The sequence below is a fragment of the Salvia hispanica genome, chromosome 5 (assembly GCF_023119035.1).
Source record: "Salvia hispanica cultivar TCC Black 2014 chromosome 5, UniMelb_Shisp_WGS_1.0, whole genome shotgun sequence".
Taxonomy (NCBI): domain Eukaryota; kingdom Viridiplantae; phylum Streptophyta; class Magnoliopsida; order Lamiales; family Lamiaceae; genus Salvia; species Salvia hispanica.
Window position 1 is genome coordinate 312,433 of NC_062969.1, and position 15,914 is coordinate 328,346.

General features: G+C 39.5%; 6 protein-coding genes and 1 long non-coding RNA gene across 14 annotated transcripts in view; 5 read left to right on the forward strand and 2 right to left on the reverse strand.

Moving 5' to 3' along the window:
* Positions 1-338: 338 nt before the first annotated feature.
* Positions 339-3,337, forward strand: LOC125190357 (RNA polymerase II subunit 5-mediating protein homolog). 2 transcript variants are annotated; one of them, XM_048087638.1, is made up of 10 exons: positions 339-403; positions 486-699; positions 826-885; positions 1,080-1,247; positions 1,433-1,505; positions 1,781-2,013; positions 2,161-2,194; positions 2,349-2,446; positions 2,630-2,747; positions 3,064-3,337. In XM_048087638.1, the coding sequence occupies exons 1-9, from the start codon at positions 390-392 to the stop codon at positions 2,744-2,746; spliced, it is 1,011 nt and encodes a 336-aa protein (XP_047943595.1). In that variant the 5' UTR covers positions 339-389; the 3' UTR covers position 2,747; positions 3,064-3,337. The 2 variants fall into 2 exon arrangements, with proteins under 2 accessions (XP_047943595.1, XP_047943594.1); XM_048087637.1 differs by lacking the exon at positions 3,064-3,337 and having other exon boundaries at positions 2,630-2,929.
* Positions 2,889-4,288, reverse strand: LOC125190358 (oxygen-evolving enhancer protein 2, chloroplastic-like). The gene is made up of 4 exons (XM_048087639.1): positions 3,922-4,288; positions 3,553-3,785; positions 3,346-3,396; positions 2,889-3,236 (listed from the first exon to the last, which is right to left on the reverse strand). The coding sequence occupies exons 1-4, from the start codon at positions 4,172-4,174 to the stop codon at positions 2,976-2,978; spliced, it is 798 nt and encodes a 265-aa protein (XP_047943596.1). The 5' UTR covers positions 4,175-4,288; the 3' UTR covers positions 2,889-2,975.
* A 589-nt stretch (positions 4,289-4,877) lies between these two features.
* On the forward strand, positions 4,878-7,710 carry LOC125191247 (reticulon-like protein B8). Its single transcript, XM_048088763.1, has 6 exons — positions 4,878-5,198; positions 6,318-6,506; positions 6,597-6,777; positions 6,872-7,013; positions 7,223-7,292; positions 7,440-7,710. Exons 2-6 carry the CDS (start codon positions 6,323-6,325, stop codon positions 7,610-7,612), a joined length of 750 nt encoding a protein of 249 aa, XP_047944720.1. The 5' UTR covers positions 4,878-5,198; positions 6,318-6,322; the 3' UTR covers positions 7,613-7,710.
* A 139-nt stretch (positions 7,711-7,849) lies between these two features.
* LOC125191246 (F-box/kelch-repeat protein At3g23880-like) lies at positions 7,850-9,495 on the forward strand. The gene is made up of 2 exons (XM_048088761.1): positions 7,850-8,440; positions 8,512-9,495. The coding sequence occupies exons 1-2, from the start codon at positions 7,970-7,972 to the stop codon at positions 9,127-9,129; spliced, it is 1,089 nt and encodes a 362-aa protein (XP_047944718.1). The 5' UTR covers positions 7,850-7,969; the 3' UTR covers positions 9,130-9,495.
* A 614-nt stretch (positions 9,496-10,109) lies between these two features.
* Positions 10,110-11,799, forward strand: LOC125188063 (aspartic proteinase CDR1-like). Its single transcript, XM_048084804.1, has 2 exons — positions 10,110-10,543; positions 11,094-11,799. Exons 1-2 carry the CDS (start codon positions 10,110-10,112, stop codon positions 11,797-11,799), a joined length of 1,140 nt encoding a protein of 379 aa, XP_047940761.1.
* Positions 11,800-12,245: 446 nt separating this feature from the next.
* The window catches only part of LOC125188589 (endonuclease III homolog 1, chloroplastic-like), a 20,790-nt gene continuing 17,121 nt past the window's right edge, over positions 12,246-15,914 (forward strand). The window contains exons 1-10 of one of the 7 annotated variants that reach the window (XM_048085526.1): positions 12,246-12,405; positions 12,494-12,600; positions 12,805-12,868; positions 13,328-13,452; positions 13,678-13,744; positions 13,858-13,949; positions 14,115-14,252; positions 14,328-14,432; positions 14,507-14,590; positions 14,838-15,177. In XM_048085526.1, the coding sequence (XP_047941483.1) occupies positions 12,255-12,405; positions 12,494-12,600; positions 12,805-12,868; positions 13,328-13,452; positions 13,678-13,744; positions 13,858-13,949; positions 14,115-14,252; positions 14,328-14,432; positions 14,507-14,590; positions 14,838-14,978 (1,074 nt within the window). In that variant the 5' untranslated portion in view covers positions 12,246-12,254 and the 3' untranslated portion in view covers positions 14,979-15,177. Of the gene's footprint in view, positions 12,406-12,493; positions 12,601-12,804; positions 12,869-13,327; positions 13,453-13,677; positions 13,745-13,857; positions 13,950-14,114; positions 14,253-14,327; positions 14,433-14,506; positions 14,591-14,837; positions 15,178-15,914 lie in introns of those variants that run through there. The other 6 variants (XM_048085530.1, XM_048085529.1, XM_048085531.1 and 3 more) reach the window with 6 other exon arrangements.
* Positions 15,220-15,651, reverse strand: LOC125188592. Its single transcript, XR_007170763.1, has 2 exons — positions 15,506-15,651; positions 15,220-15,406 (listed from the first exon to the last, which is right to left on the reverse strand). It is a non-coding gene; the product is annotated as an uncharacterized LOC125188592 (long non-coding RNA).

Sequence of the window (15,914 nt, forward strand, 5' to 3'; positions counted from 1 at the left end):
ATATGACCATTTGGTCTTGAATATATGACCATTTTACGATTTTGGTCCTAAATTTTATCTTTTTAATTTTGGTCTGTACATTTCAAATCAGATCACAATTGGTCCTCCATCAACCATTCCGTTAAAACTAACGGTCAACGGATTTAATTCGATTTTGCCAAAATTAGACTTTAAATTATGGAGTATCTTTTACTCCCTAATTAATTTCCTAATTATTTTAGTAAATATTTACAAAATTCTACAAGTAAAATGGGCATAAATATCGTCAGGCTCAACCTTTCGAGCCCACGTTTCTATTTTATTTTAGTTTTATGAGAATTTATTAATTAAATGGAATAAAATCGTACATTAATTCATTTGAAGTTTTGAACATTTGCAGAAGAAACAGAATGAGCAGAGTGAGGTGAGGTCGAATAGTGTTTTGTTTGGTTAGACAGATTATTCGACGAGAAACCATTGATTTCTATTGAAGTGCATCGTTGTAGAGCTGTTGACACTTCGATGGCGAAGAAGGGGACAGTGATGCAGCTATCCTCCGTTTTTCCGGAGGAGGAGGTGCAGAAGGCGTCTATGCGGGTGCAGGACACAATCGCCGAGCGCCGCCGCGAGCTAGAAAAGCTCAGGAGCTTCAAGGACGACAACACCAGCTTAATCAACCTCGTTCGGAAACTTCCCGACGAAACTCACCACGATATCATGGTCTCTCTCTATCTCTATCTCTATGTGTATGTGTATGTGTATGTGTGTGTGCTTAATTTGTAACCCTAGCTTGCTGCTGGCGTTGCTAAAATACGATTGGTGATTGCCGTTTCTGTTTATTGGCAGGTTCCGTTTGGGCAGGCAGCTTTTTTCCCCGGCCGAATGACTAACCCTAATAAATTATTGGTATTTCTAATTTCCCCCAATTAGGAGATCCTAATTCTCAATTTTGTTTATTCGATTTGAAATATTGCGTTTAGTTCAAATGATGATGTATGATTTTCTGTAATCCATGATGCTTAATTAGATATTGAAGTGGCTGAGATAGTTCCTAAGTGTTTATGGTAGTTTGAGTTTCAGACATTCGAGTGCGAATGTAGGTCCTTTTAGGGGAAGGCTACCATGCTGAGAGATCAGCCAAACAAACAGTTGAGATCTTGAAAAGACGAGGAGAGGCTATAGAGTCCCAAATTGAGTCTCTGAACGCTATAATGGAGGACTTGAAGCTTGAGGCTTCATTCTTTGATAAGACAGCCCATGAATCAGCGGTGAGCCAGTTGATTCTGTGAGAAATCGTTCTTGTTTTGGGTGAAGTTGCTCGCTAATAGTATGTTTTTTGTAGTTTGTGTGTAGAAGTGCAATGCTGCTGAAATATTTTGTATGTGGTTAAATGTCTTTACTATATAGTCTTTCGTAATGAACTTACATTTAGTTCGTTGTTTGTATTTGGCAGGAGGGTGTTGTAGAAATCAGGGAAGATTACATTGAGGACGATGAAGCTCCTTCTGGCACAGCACCTACATCAGGCAAGTTTTTACTCGGATCTTTTTTGTTTTTGCCTTTTCCGAATGAAATGGTACAACTAGCAAATTCCCATTATAATTGTGAGTGTCTGAAGAATTAGCTTTTTTATTAGAGCTTATCATTTGTTGGAAGACAAGAATCTAGAGGGGAACGTGATATATGTGTCATCCTTAGATCTGCTTTATGGCTTTATGCTTGTGATTTTAATTAATTTAGCCACAGTGCTATATTGTGTATGAGAAGATAAACCAGGACTGATTGTTGCCAACAATTCCAGGTAATAAAAGCTCTGTTTCTGCTCCTCCTGTCAAGGTGGATAATGGGGAAGGTGCAGTTGAAGATGAAGAATACGCACGCATATTAGCACGGATGGCTGAACTTGAAAAAGAGGAGGAAGAAGCTGAAGAGGCAAATGAATCCGATGAGGACGAGAAGTTACAAAATGAACAAGATAACGCCCTCAGGCGTGACTCTACTGATCGAACTAATCAAGAAGTTAGAAGTATTCCGGTATGATGGTCTATAGGGTCCGATCAATTCCTTTCCTACAACTTCTGTAATTATTTATTCGTACTTTACTTTACTCAGCACTTTTGCCTATCAACTAAATAAATCCTCACAAAATTCGTTAACATTTTTGTGGTCTTTGTGACTCAGCCTGCAACTCGGGAGGCGCCATTGGTATCTAAAGGTAAATGTCATCTACACAAAGTCACAACTCACAAACACACACACATAAATATATGGAGTGGAGTGGCACCGTCAATTTTATGCATAATTGTACTTCTTCTGCTGCTAGGATATACATTTATATTCAATTTCTTATGACTCTTGATGGTATCCAGGTGGTGCATCTCATGGAGATCCTCCAGCACGCAACAAGGATTCCGAGCTACCTCAAAAAGAAAAGAAGATTTTATCTCCTTTCCCAGCCAGCAACACAGTATATTTTCGCTTCTCCTTTTCGTCTGCTGCTTAAAGCTCACCTTACCTAGATCGTAATGTATCTTGAGTTAGGCTTTCAGTACTACTAACCCTCAAAGCAAAGTTAGGCAGAACTGTAGTTCCCATTTGGCCCTAATATCTACTAGTCTCTCTCTATCTCTCATATTTTACTGCTTCACAGGCCTTTACTGGTTCGATCGTAGAGCATGACCATAACATCGGAGGGAATGCACCACAGCAGCAGGGCAGTGCTCGGAGCTCAAAGCCCCTTTCGAGGTTTAAGATGCAGAGGAAATAGCGTGAGATTCTGGACTCGAATGTGCTCCCAATTTTCTCCGTCTAACTTTTGAGTTTGATGGAATTTTGTGATTTTCCCTTTTTGCAATTTGTTATATTGCGAGATTCAAAACGACTCCTTAAAATTATATACGGATGAAATAGATTGTCAAGTTAAGAAGGTAGTATTTCATTTTTATGTACACATCTTGATCAAATTAAATACTTAATTATGAAGATTTGGTTTCTTCTTAAGCAACGCTGAATGAACTTGCCGCATTCTCCACGAATTTCCTGGCTCCCTTGAACCACCGCTTGTCTCCGGCTTGTGCCTTGCAGATGTATAGCTTTCCGTCCTTCACAGTGGCAGTGATCCGGTGGTGCTTCCCGCCTTCATCCCCGTCGGCCGTCCTCGTCAGCACCGACAAGTAGTAGTATTGTTTTCCGTCTACCGTCGGAGTCGACGTCTCTAATATGTTTGCAGTTGCAACTGTGCCGGACTCAAAACCACCCTGCACATATATTTTTATAGTTTTAATTTTAGAATTTTTAGTTGTGGAATGGAGAAATATTTTGATAGAAGTAATGGAATTATGATTTGGTTGTCTTTGAAGATGATACCTCAGAATCTGTTTGACCAAAGTAGGCCTGTTTCCCTAGGAGATAGTCCACCTGAAAATTTTTATTGTCTCACGGTTAGTATTTCGATGCAATGAAAAACGTCTTACCAATTAACCTATATTTCATGACCAATTAACCTATATTTCATCATAGTTTGCTTGCTCCAAGATTATGTTCGTGCAAGAATGAGATCGGGAGGGAAGTTACCTGAGTGAGGAACTTCTCAGGCGGGCCGAAATCGGTGATGGATTTCTTGTCGGTCGGGGTGACGGTGACAACGAGATTGCTCTCAGCATCGAAGTTGTCTTCGAATCTCACGACTTGGCCAGGGTACTCGAATTCGCCACTAGGGTTCCATTTTGCAGGCACTTTGAGCGTGAAACCATCACCACTGTATGGTCTAAAATCTGTGTTTGTTTTTGGCTTTCCAAAAATATTGGCTGCAAATAATACTCCATTAAATATAGGATTTTATAATATTTAAATAAGTATAAACACATGCATGCATAGTCTCTTTATGTGACTACTAACCGAAAATAAAATAAATAAATATTTTATACTACTATATAAAAGTACCAGATTGGCCATAAGCAGCATCAGCAGGTGAGGCTTTGGATCCAAGAGCAGCAGCACCAATCAAGAAAGTGAGAGCCAATCTCCGAGACACGACGGCAGCATCTCTGCCGTCGTGTTCTTGGGGCGCTGCCTCCTTCTGGGCCCGGCAGATCAGCCGGGCCGGCTTTGGCGGCAGCGCGTAGCTTCTAGAAGATGTTCTTGCTGCTGTAGCAGAGCAAGAGCAATGCAAGAAGCAAGCAGTTGATGAAGCCATTTTTTTCTTGAGATTTCTTGATGTGAGAGGTTGCTTGATGGAAATGGTGGTTGCAGTGGTTTTTTCCACTCTTTTTAATGAGTTGAGAAAAGTCTAGAGTCTTGCTGATTTGGCAAATGAGAAAAGTCTAGAGAAGTGTTTTTGTATGTGTGTGTGATAGAAGATAAGGTTATATAGATGCTTCATTTTATTTATTTATTTATAACTATTATTATTATTATTATGTTAAAAAGCCATTTGCACTTAAAGGCTCAATATTTGGCCCATTTTAGACCCAAAATATATTTTATCCGCCTTTATATCTGACTAAAGAATATGGCCTATTTGGTAACACGTTTTAAAATTTTCACCAAATTAAATAAATGTTGCTATAATTATGTATACAATGATTTAGATTTACAATTTGGATAATTTATGGCTAAATATATGCTAAGAAAAAAATTCTTTATTATTTCAAATTCAAAAGTAGAACCGTCAACTTCAAGAACTATGCTTGATGACTCTTCTCACGTCAAATATCAACATCTTTGATTCAAATAAATCCACAAATAGGCGCCCATTTTCAAATAATTAGCTGAATTTATACGCTACATTTATACTAACATTTCCATACTTATCTTTAAATTTACCATTTTCCAAATATATTAGTAGTGATGCTACTAATATTATTGTATACTCCTAATTGATATTACAATCATTTTACCAAAATTTATTTGATCATTAATTGTGATTAAACACTGCTAGTTGTAGCGTTTGCTGCCACTGTACTGTGTGCAAAACACACACAAATCTATGTGTATATATGTTGCATCAATGGCTGCGTAATTCACAGAAGCTCCAATTCGTGGGACTCTAAATTATTGATTCCGATTCCCTCGAAAAGTAATTGACGGCAGTAAAAGAATCTCACACTTTTCGAAATTTGCTTTTTGCTGCCGTCTACATATAAAAGCAGCTCCCTTTTGCAATCAAGATTTGTTTTTTATTGCATTTTGAAGTCTTTGATCTTCACATTGGGCTTCAGGTAAAAGCTTCTGATTGAATTCTTGCTTTGGTTGATTCCATGATTTTAGGGATTTTGGAGTAATTTCGCTGAAAACTCAAATAGGGTCAAGTTATACTTGTTCAAGCTGATTCTGTAGTGACTGTTTGAGATGTTACACTCTTTTATTGTATTTGGTATTTAGCTGATGTTGTATGTGACTCTTGTTGTGGATTTTGTAACAGTAACATATTTCTTGGTGGGGTGGTATGTTTGGGGCTGTGGTGTAGAGGGTTGAAAGTTGGTACATATTTTGGTATTTAGCTGATGTTTTGTGCAATTCTGTTTTTGGGTTTTGTAAAAGTTTTGATCTTTGTTTGATATTGTTCATATTTCTTGGTGGGGTGGGGTGAGGGTGGTAGTTGGTACATAGTTTTTGACCCTTTCCAATGAGTAGTTTGTATTCCTTGCATTTGTTGGTTTCATTTCTCTTAACTCTGCATCTAGTGTTTGTTCTTTAGGTTTGTTTTTGGCATCTTGAATCGACATTGGCTGTATTATGAGTACGATGAATCAATTACAGCTTTACTATGCAGAATTTGTTGATTTTGCAATGCCCTTTTTTGTATTGAGCTTCTGCAATTTTCGAGATTGTAAATAACGACTCTTTTCTCAGCGTTTGTTGTATTGTGATTGGTATCGTTTGTTGATTGAGATAGTACTTTTGTATGTAGTTATCTGGTAGTATTATTGTTGCATTTCATTTTGCACGATTTTTAGTTTTGGATGCTGAAAATGGTTATATAAGGATTTGGATATTAATATCTTGATGGATTTGTTGAATGCTAGAAACACGAATCCTTCATAAGTTCTGGTTTAGGACGAGATATGCCTTTGTATGCACTAATGTTGTAGTATTGTTTTCGATTTGTTTTGTTTTTAACGATTTGTGGTTTTAGGCTGCAGGTTTATATTTGTTTGAAACGGGACGTGTAAAACACTTCTTAGCTTTTTAGCTCTTTCTAAGTTGTTGAATATCTTGATGGACTTGTTATGTCTTAAAAACACGATTGCGTTAATTAAGTCATGATCCGAGCTTCATATATGAAGAAAATTTGCAAAAATGGTACTCTCTGAATGGTTTAGTTGTGATTTGATTAGGAAAAATGCCCGAGGGAATAACAGCCGAGGCTCTGATGAGCAATATCATGGAGACGTTTTCAGATAGCGCATCAAAGAACAAAACCGTGTCGTTCTTTGAAGAGGAGAGATCGAATTCTGTAACTTATCGGTTCAACAGATTGTTTGGGCGTGAAAAGCCGGTCCACCATCTTTTAGGAGGTGGAAAATGTAGGTTTTTTCTTATCACAATGCCCATCTTTTGCTATAACCGAGTAGCTCTCTCTCATCTCAAGTGACGTCGTTTGCTTAAACGTGCAGCTGCTGACGTGCTGCTGTGGAGGAACAAGAAGATCTCAGCCGGTGTTCTAACTTCTGCCACGGCTGTTTGGGTGCTTTTCGAATGGCTGAATTACAACTTCCTTACACTCGTGAGCTTCGCCCTGATTCTCGGGATGCTCGCTCAATTCGTCTGGAAGAATGCTTCCGGCTTCCTGAATAGGTGATGGATCGTTAAACGTGGAGTTTGCTTTCTTCTTTTCGGTTTTTATGACGTTTCTTGTTCCATGACAGAAGTAACATTTGTGTCTTGACAGATCCCCGTCTAAGCTGCCTCGTCTCGTTTTGCCCGAGGAGGTCTTTGTCAACATCGGCAAGGCGATAGGATCTGAGGTGAATCATGGTTTGAGATTCTTGCAGGATGTTGCCTCTGGAGAAAACATTAAACACTTTCTAGTGGTAATTTTGCTCGACTTTGATATGAATGTTTCGTGTTTAGTTTGCTTCGCTCCTCTGTCGGTCTCTTTGATGGAGAAGGAGTTCGAACTCCGCTTCAAGACCTTTTTATAGCATTTCGTCGGGTTATTTGCCATATCAAGTGCTAATTTTACGCCGTTTTGCAACTTTGAGTCATTGCAATTAAAACGCCACGTTCCAATTGTTCGCAGGCTATTGCTAGCTTGTGGGCTGCTGCCGTAATCGGAAGCTGGTTTAATTTCTTGACAGTGATATACATCGGTAAGCCAATTGTGTTAGACACTTTTTCCGTGCTTTAGATATACCGCGATTTTGATATGTTAGACGTTTTAGAGCGCGTTGTTCTCTCACTCCTTTCAAGGTTTAAGCTTAATTTGTTCGTATTTATGGGAATCGACTTTTCCTAAGGTTTCGTTGCTGCCCACACATTGCCCATCTTGTACGAGAGATATGATGACCAAGTCGATGCGTTCGTCTACAACGTGCTCGGGCAGCTCCAGCAGAACTACCGGAAGCTGAACTCCGGCGTCCTCAGCCAAATCCCCAAGGGCAAGGTGGTGAGGGCAAAGAAGGCTGAGTAGATTTTGAAGCAACAAGGCATGACTTCTACTTTGAATAACATATCTCTGTTTATTCCTACTTTTTTATTCCAACTTTTTATACAATGTTTATTTAGTTATAGAATGTTTGGAAATACTATTTGGATTTACTGACCTAATAAAAATGATAAAAACCACAAATTTCTACCACAGATAAATTTATTAAAACTCTTCACCTCCAAATACATGTACATTGAAATGAGAGAGAGGGAGACAAATTTGCAAGTTAGTTGTAATAAATCTCTAAATCATGTCTAATTACCATCAAAAAAAGATTTACATCTATATATATATGAACCATTAAAGAAGAGAACATGAAACAACAAGAATATAGAGAGAATGAGTCTACCAGAAGATGTAATCACAGAAATCCTGTCAAGAACACCGGCAACATCGCTCCTCCGGTTCAAATGCGTCTGCAAATCATGGTGCAAGATCATCGACGATCCCGCATTCATCCTCAAACACCACCAAACCATCTCACGCTTGCCCGAATCCGAGGTGGTGATGATCAGCCGCCGCAGCAACGCCACCAACAGGCGAGTCTTCTCGCTGCTGAGGAACCCCGGCGACGTCGTCGATCTCGACCTCCCCACGTTGCTCAACGACATGTTCGGCCACGTCCGCCTCGTCGGCCCATGCAACGGCGTCGTCTGCCTCTACGGGTATTATGACAATATCGAGCTCTGGAATCCGGCCATCCGGTGCTTTAAGAAGATTCTGTCGTCGGAGCTGCCACGCCCCCCGAATTCTAAGATTCGGGGAGGCGATCTCGGCCTCGGGTTTGACCCTAACACCCAAGATATCAAGGTATTTGTTAAAAAGTTTTACATATCTTTATTCAAATTGCTGTTTACAATGCTAGTACTATTTTGTTGCAGGTATTGCAGATTCTATATTGTGTTTCAATGAATTCCCAAATTGCTTATCAAGTTGAAATATACTCATCAAGAAAGAACTCTTGGAAGAAATTGGGAACTCATGTGCCAGCAAATATCATGTGCTATAATCTATGGAGCATGGTGTACAAAAATCAAAATTTTTGTTGGTGGGCCCAAGATAAAAATAATGTTGAGGTGATTCTTTCATTTAATATGGTTGATGAGGTCTTCGAAACGACCGAATTGCCCTCCGATGTCGAGCCACTCGGAGGGCAGCATAGGACTACTAGGGCTATCGTGCCACTAAAAGAGTCGCTCGTTTTGATCGTGTATCGACAGAGGGAAGATGACAAGGTTTTTGATATGTGGATATTGAACGAGGTCGGAGGAGGAGGAGGAGATGAGGCTTGGAGTAAGTTGATGAGCATTGGCCCGATCCCCGGAGTCGAGAAGGTGCTCGGGTTCTGGAATACGTACGAGTGCATTCTCGAGAGTGGGACGGGGGAGATGGTTCTATATAACCGCGTTACTCGGGAAACGAAGAATCTTGGGATATATGGTAAGCGGAGTAAGTTGGAGGTTATTGTTATGACAGAGAGCTTGTTTTCGATGGATTAAGTCATAAGAGGAATCTTCTGGTGTGGATAAAAAAGATTTTAGATGTTGTGTAGTAGACTTAACATAGAAAATGTTACTAGTAGAATTCAACCTATTGATGATCTTCGTCTCCGAAATTCACTCACCTATTCTATCTAATTTTGTGTATATATATAAGCTTTAACAAAATGTTAACTTAGGGTATCATGTTGTATACATACCATAAACACTACAAATCCACTTGGCGTGACGATCCCATGCCCGGTCCGAAGCCATATTCTACGGGCGGAAGGCGACGGCCCAAGTGACCGAGCCATATTTTATGGTAGCGTAACTACTTGATAGGTTATGATTTAGAGGGAACATCTTTTTTGGTCCACGAACTTTGCCAAAGTATCGTTTTAGGTCCGTTTAAGAACTTGGATGAAAATCTACTAACATTTTTTTCCTCTTATTGTTCTTAATAAAGTCAACTAATTACTTAAAACCAACCGCGGTAAAAAATGAGAGAGTATTAGACTATTAGTTTTGAAACTTTTACTATTTGAAAACATATTTATAAATTTATTGGACTTTTTTAAACATTTAATACCAAAATTTTTCAAATAAAATATTACTAAGACTTTCCAAATGAAGTAGCATACCCTTGGATGTAAGATTCAATATGTACAAAAATAGTTCGTATATTTATTGCATATATACGTATATTTTGTTTTGAATTCTAGAAACTATAACGTATACAAAGCCATGATTGTAATTGGATATATAAAGAAAGAAATAACTACAAAAATTGATAAAAACAGTAGTAGTAGTAAATATGTTAAATGCCGAAAGAAAGGGTAAATTTATGGGTATATAGTAGAGTATCAATCACTACTAATTAAAAAAGAATGTCTAGATATTTTGATTCCTATAAAAAGATAGTAAGAGATATGTGTGACACTAAACAGTAAATTAACATGGCAAAAACCTTAAAATCCATGGTGTTGATTCCCTATAGTATGACTATAGTCTCCATCATCTTGTGGCAATGCAAATGCAATCCATTATTAGCAAATGGAAGCAGCTTGAGTGGTTTCACCACAGATCTGATCCACACAGACTCTCCTCTCTTGAATCCTTCCCTGACGCTGGAGCAGCGCGCCGACAACGCCAGGAACCGGACCCTGGCCCGGGCCAGACGCTACGCTCGGGGCACGCCCGAGGGCAGCCTCCTCTACGATAAGGGAGCATACATGATGCACTTGTTCGTGGGCACCCCTTGGAAGCAAGCCATGTTGTACGTCGACACCGGCAGCCCCTTGATATGGACCCAGTGCTCCCCCTGCAAGAAATGCACACCCCAACGCTACCCCCTCTTCGAGCCTCTTGCGTCCGAGACCTACAGACTCACCCGCTGCGGCTCCATCGGCTGCCGGGCCTTCGGCTCCTCCGGGTACTTGCACAAATCCATAAACTTACTCTGTCCGTGCCCCATTAAGTGTCCAAATTCGACTCTTATGTATACTTTTAGTTTTAAAATACGGTAAAAAAGTGAAAATGGGCTTTTAATGAGAGACGGACGGAAATGACAAAAGTGGATACTTAACGGATTAAGGACGGAGGGAGTACATCAGAACCAATTAATGATAGACGTTTCATTTCAGATCCACTTTCCTCACATATATATAGGGGGTGTATTAGGGTCCTTATTGTAAAAACACAACACAAATCGCAGCAATTGGATCTTTGAATTAGATGGTTGTGATAATAATAGTCAAGCTAAAATTCTCCTCCACATTATTAGTTGAGGGTACATTAAATTATTAGATTGAAAATCTACATTATTATACTAAACCTCTATATGTATTAGACTACATGTTACATTATTATCCGAGGTATATTATTAGGCTGAAATTTTAAAGTACATTATTAGATGACACGTGATATTAATCTAACCGCCAATAGAACTAGTAATAGTATTTGTTTGTTTCATTTGCCAACAGGTATTGCGACCAGAAGAGGCAAAAGTGCCTTTACCTGTCGCAATACTCGGACGGGTCCCGGACGGGCGGATCCGTGGGGACAGACACCTTCACCTTCCACACCGGCGAGCGGGGCCTGGTGAGCTTCCCCAAGATCGTGTTCGGGTGCGGACACGACAACTACCGCATCGGCTCGGGCGTGGCCGGGCTGGGAGCCGCCCCGGGCTCCCTCCTCACCCAACTAGGCTACGACAAGTTCTCCTACTGCCTCTTCCCCGCCCGAGGCGGCAAGTACGAGACCAGCACCCTCCACTTCGGCTCCAACGCCGAGGTCTCCGGCTGGGGAGTCGCCGCCACGCCGCTGGCCGTCAAGGGCCTCTTCTACTATCTGACGCTGGAGGCTATCTCCGTCGCGGACAAGCGGTTTTACTACCACAGCCCGAAGGCCGGGGCGGGGGGGCCGAACATCGTGATCGACAACGCGTCGGTGCTGACGGTGCTGCCGGTGAGATTCTACGACGAGGTGGAGGTGGCGATTGCGAACTCGATCCCGCAGAGGGCGGTGAGGGATTTCAGAGAGTGGCGGCTGTGCTACTCGGAGAAGTTCGAGATGCCGAAGATCACGGTGCATTTCAAAGGTGCGGATGTGGAGTGGAGGCGCGAGAATGTGTTTTGGAGAGCGAGTGCGGATTATGAGTGCTTGGCGTTGGAGAAGATACAGTTATAAGATTATTGTAATAATAGGTGGTTAGCTATGACTAATTATCCATGAACCAAACACACAATAAATTTAATCTGAGATACAATTTTGCAAACTCAACACCCTAATATTTATTTTGGTCCACAAACTTTACCAAGATTCAATTTTAACTCATAACATTTGAAAATATCTTTTAAGATCCTTAACTTCGATGTAATATTATTTGAACGACTTTTTCACTGTTTCAAACTCTACTCTTTTTAAACGAAAATACCCTAGAGCCTATCTATTTGATCTTTTTTTAATTATTTTTGGTCCTTTTTTTCTTTCTATTTTTTCTTTTTCTATTTTAATATTAAAAAGGAAAAGAAATAGAGATAAATTAAATATTTTTATAAGAAAAGTGAATAAATAGACTAAAATGGCATGAATGAATATAACGATAAAAAATATTCTCAGAACTTAAATTAATAAAAAGTACTATGTCGTTCCCACTTCTGAAGAACTTCTCTGCAATCGCGAATTTAGTTTCACCAAAATCCTTTCCATCTTCTTCTAGCCGCCAAATGCACGCAACTAGATTATCGACGGCAAAAAGGGGGACAAACCCGTCAGCTGAATCGAATAACCCAGGTCAGAAATGGTTTTGTTGATTATTTCGAAAGGGATAAAAAAAAAGTTTCAATCTTTGATGACAAATTAAATGTTTTTGAACTCATAGATGATGATCCAGCAAAGCAAGTTCGCGTCTTTGTAAGGAAAAAGAGAGCTGCGAAAACCGTCCAAGCTATAGTTGAAGCAACTAAGCCAGAAATTCTTGATGAAAAGGTAATTTGTTATTGTTACTATTGAGAAATATGCAACTTTTCTTTTTTGGTAATAAATGCCTTTTACATTTATTGCTTTTTATGATGTTTAGTTGATTGTGAAATTGTCTAATTTTGAATACTACAAGTCACATTTTGTTTGAAGTAATCTGCTTTGTAGCTTTCCTCTCAATTGGATGTGCATTAAGTGTTTGATGAATTGCAGCCTTGCAGCTTACCAGAAATTGAAGACTTTGCATATGGGAAACAAAGCAGTTTTTCTCGTTCGAGTATGTTTCTATCTTAATTTCTTATATCCTTTCAATCCCCTAAAGGAATTGTATGTTTTGATGTGTATTGTGATCCTTTGTTGTTTCTTAAGAAGTGATTAACCTGCATTCAGTAGTGTCTTCGTTGAGATATGCTACCGGCAATCGCCTTTATGAATATAGAATGAAAGTTTACTCGTCTGTAGACTCGTATGTGTAACTAATGGGCCCTTTGTTGTTGATTTTTGAAAAAAACACAAACAAAGGGTTGTTGATGTTCGATTTTGAGGTTTAAAAGGTTAAAGTTCGATCATTTAAGCTATTGATTGTTGAGGTAAATTTTTTAATGATCAAGAATACATAAGAATCTGATGGTTGATATGGTAACGTTTAAGCCATCAGGCGATCCATTATATTTAGTTGGAGTCGCAGTATAATTTGGCCAAACTTGATGCAGTTCGAAATTTATGTTTGTTTTAGATGAAGTACAGCCTCCTGCCAACTGGGAAAAGGTCATTGAAGGAATTCGCAAAATGAGGTCTTCTGAAGATGCACCTGTGGACTCGATGGGGTGTGAGAAAGCCGGTGTTTCACTTCCTCCCAAGGTGGTGTTTACGTGGTTGTTTTATGTTGCATCATCGCTTGATTAGTTACGCATACATTTCGGAACCTGTGGTGTCATTTGTATTTATTATATACGAGCGTTGAATGGTAATGAGCTCCTCTAGAGGGGTGTTCGTGTTACTAGAACTACAAATATATGTTGTGAATTAGGCTAATCTTTTTTCTACCTTTGTTGCTTATGGTTTCAACCCGTCCTGTCTTCTCAGGAAAGAAGATTTGCAGTTCTCATTTCTTCTCTATTGTCGAGCCAAACAAAAGATCAAGTTACTCACGGCAAGTTCTATAATCTATTCATGTTTTGCAGCACGAAACACTATAGATGATATGGTTTAGAAATCCTCTGTTTTGATTGTAATTTTTATATTTGATCGAGCTGTGTCTTACAGGAGCTATTCAACGGCTTCTTCAAAACGATTTGCTTTCAGCCGAAGCCATCGACAAAGCTGATGAAGGTGTCATCAAGGAACTAATTCACCCCGTACGACCCTTTCATTTTCTTAGATTTTGGGATAGTAATTTATTCAAGCGATATGAGATCCGTATTTGAACTTTAGCTTATAAGCTTTTTCGACTTATTAGCCAAAGAGGTATTCTACCTTATATGCTCGATGCTATCTGCTTGTCTGACATTGTCCATTGGCAGGTCGGTTTCTATTCGAGAAAAGCATGCAACATGAAAAAAGTCGCAAAAATCTGTCTCGACAAGTACGATGGAGATATTCCCAGTACATTAGAGGAGTTGCTCGAGCTTCCCGGGATCGGCCCTAAAATGGCTCATCTGGTGTGAGAAAAGATCTACTATACACAAATTACTCATCTTGACGTTCTTTACAAAAATACGTTTATGTTTTGCTAGGTCATGAATGTCGGGTGGAACAATGTTCAAGGAATATGCGTAGACACTCACGTGCACCGTATTTGCAATCGCCTTGGATGGGTTTCACGCCCGGGCACTAAGCAGGTATCATTCATTCATGCCGGGAAATGTCCTTTTGTCGTGTCTCTTGAGTTTCACCCTTGTTTTTTTTTCGTTAGAGAAGTTCAACGCCGGAGCAGACCAGAGAATCTTTGCAGCTATGGCTACCCAAGGAAGAATGGGTTCCCATCAACCCTCTTCTGGTGCGTTTCTCTGATTATCCACTTGCTGCATGATGCCATCATTTCACAATTAAACAAGAAAACTATATCATATAAAATCATGCAAAGATTTTCGCTCGAAGCATATTTCTAGATACTCAATAAATACTTTAGTGTTTCATTGTTCGAAACTATGCAAATTTTATCCTCAATTCATTCCGAACAACCTACTTTGTTTCATTAGTAAAGTAGTATTATCTGAGCATGTTTTCGGTATTGTTGAAAATAGGTAGGTTTCGGGCAGACTGTGTGCACTCCTCTTAGACCGCGTTGTGGGATATGCAAGATAACTGATTATTGCCCGTCGGCCTTCAAAGAGACACCTAGCCCGTCGTCCACACCGACGAAAAAACGAGCATTGATAGAGTAGTTGCACTAAGGATTAAGGTCACTCAATTATTTTGTTGCGCCTTCTTGCAATTGTATGTTGTGAATGAGAAGGTAATGTAGAGTTAAAACCCTAGTAAATAGCCTTAACCTTTTGATTGTCTATTTGTAAGGCTACCATCACTTTCCTAACTGTGTTTGAATAGTTAAATTAGGAATTTCTCCTTAGCTTGATGGTGACATGGAATTGCTGACTTGTGTAAGTTTTATTTCAACACCATCAATACTTTTTAAATGGAGCTTATTTCATATTACATCATCACTAATCAAAATACACGACCAACATAACATTAATAAACGGTAGGACATTAAAACACATACATCATGGACTATAATTGAGGTCCCAAAAACTATTCATAAGCAATAGTTGTTGTTCCTTTCTTCTTGTACAACCTACCAGCTTGCCCATCTCTATTCACAAAGAAAGAAATGATATCTTATGTGTAGATAAACATTTTTGTTTTAAGCAAATAAAAATTGAAAAGTTGAAGTAGAGTGTAGTATAATTACCTACTATTTCAGCCTCTTCTCAGCTTGGACACAAATATAGCAGTCCTCACATAGAACCAATCTCCAACGTCATCAAACAAGTTGAAGAATGCAATTCTCCATGATTTCTTCAGTATGAAAGTACCAACGACTCCCCAAAATCCAAATATAAAACCAAAGCCCATTGATATGCCAACTTCTTGCATAAAAGAGAGGCTGATGCCTTTCCCGTCCGCATTTCCCCCTGGATTAGGGCTAGATGGCCTCAACCTATCTTCGGGGCACAACTCTAGTGGTGGGCCACAGAGTCCCTCATTCTCTGCATACGAAGATGCATTGAAGCTCTGAAGTTGAGTACTCGTGGGAATTTTTCCACGCTGCCGTTAACGATCGCTCAAGCTGAGCGTAAATCTGATGATGATCGCCGGAG

Excerpts from the sequence above, each read along its gene's own strand:
- LOC125190357 (XM_048087638.1), top strand. Across the intron at positions 1,248-1,432 it reads AGACAGCCCATGAATCAGCG|GAGGGTGTTGTAGAAATCAG; the intron begins GTGAGCCAGTTG and ends TGTATTTGGCAG. Across the intron at positions 2,014-2,160 it reads AAGAAGTTAGAAGTATTCCG|CCTGCAACTCGGGAGGCGCC; the intron begins GTATGATGGTCT and ends TTTGTGACTCAG.
- LOC125190358 (XM_048087639.1), bottom strand. The coding sequence starts at position 4,174 with ATGGCTTCATCAACTGCTTGCTTCTTGCATTGCTCTTGCTCTGCTACA. Across the intron at positions 3,786-3,921 it reads TGCTGCTTATGGCCAATCTG|CCAATATTTTTGGAAAGCCA; the intron begins GTACTTTTATAT and ends TATTATTTGCAG. Across the intron at positions 3,397-3,552 it reads CTGAGAAGTTCCTCACTCAG|GTGGACTATCTCCTAGGGAA; the intron begins GTAACTTCCCTC and ends AAAAATTTTCAG.
- LOC125191247 (XM_048088763.1), top strand. The coding sequence starts at position 6,323 with ATGCCCGAGGGAATAACAGCCGAGGCTCTGATGAGCAATATCATGGAG. Across the intron at positions 6,778-6,871 it reads GCTTCCGGCTTCCTGAATAG|ATCCCCGTCTAAGCTGCCTC; the intron begins GTGATGGATCGT and ends GTGTCTTGACAG. Across the intron at positions 7,014-7,222 it reads ACATTAAACACTTTCTAGTG|GCTATTGCTAGCTTGTGGGC; the intron begins GTAATTTTGCTC and ends AATTGTTCGCAG.
- LOC125191246 (XM_048088761.1), top strand. The coding sequence starts at position 7,970 with ATGAGTCTACCAGAAGATGTAATCACAGAAATCCTGTCAAGAACACCG. Across the intron at positions 8,441-8,511 it reads CTAACACCCAAGATATCAAG|GTATTGCAGATTCTATATTG; the intron begins GTATTTGTTAAA and ends ATTTTGTTGCAG.
- LOC125188063 (XM_048084804.1), top strand. The coding sequence starts at position 10,110 with ATGACTATAGTCTCCATCATCTTGTGGCAATGCAAATGCAATCCATTA. Across the intron at positions 10,544-11,093 it reads CGGGCCTTCGGCTCCTCCGG|GTATTGCGACCAGAAGAGGC; the intron begins GTACTTGCACAA and ends ATTTGCCAACAG.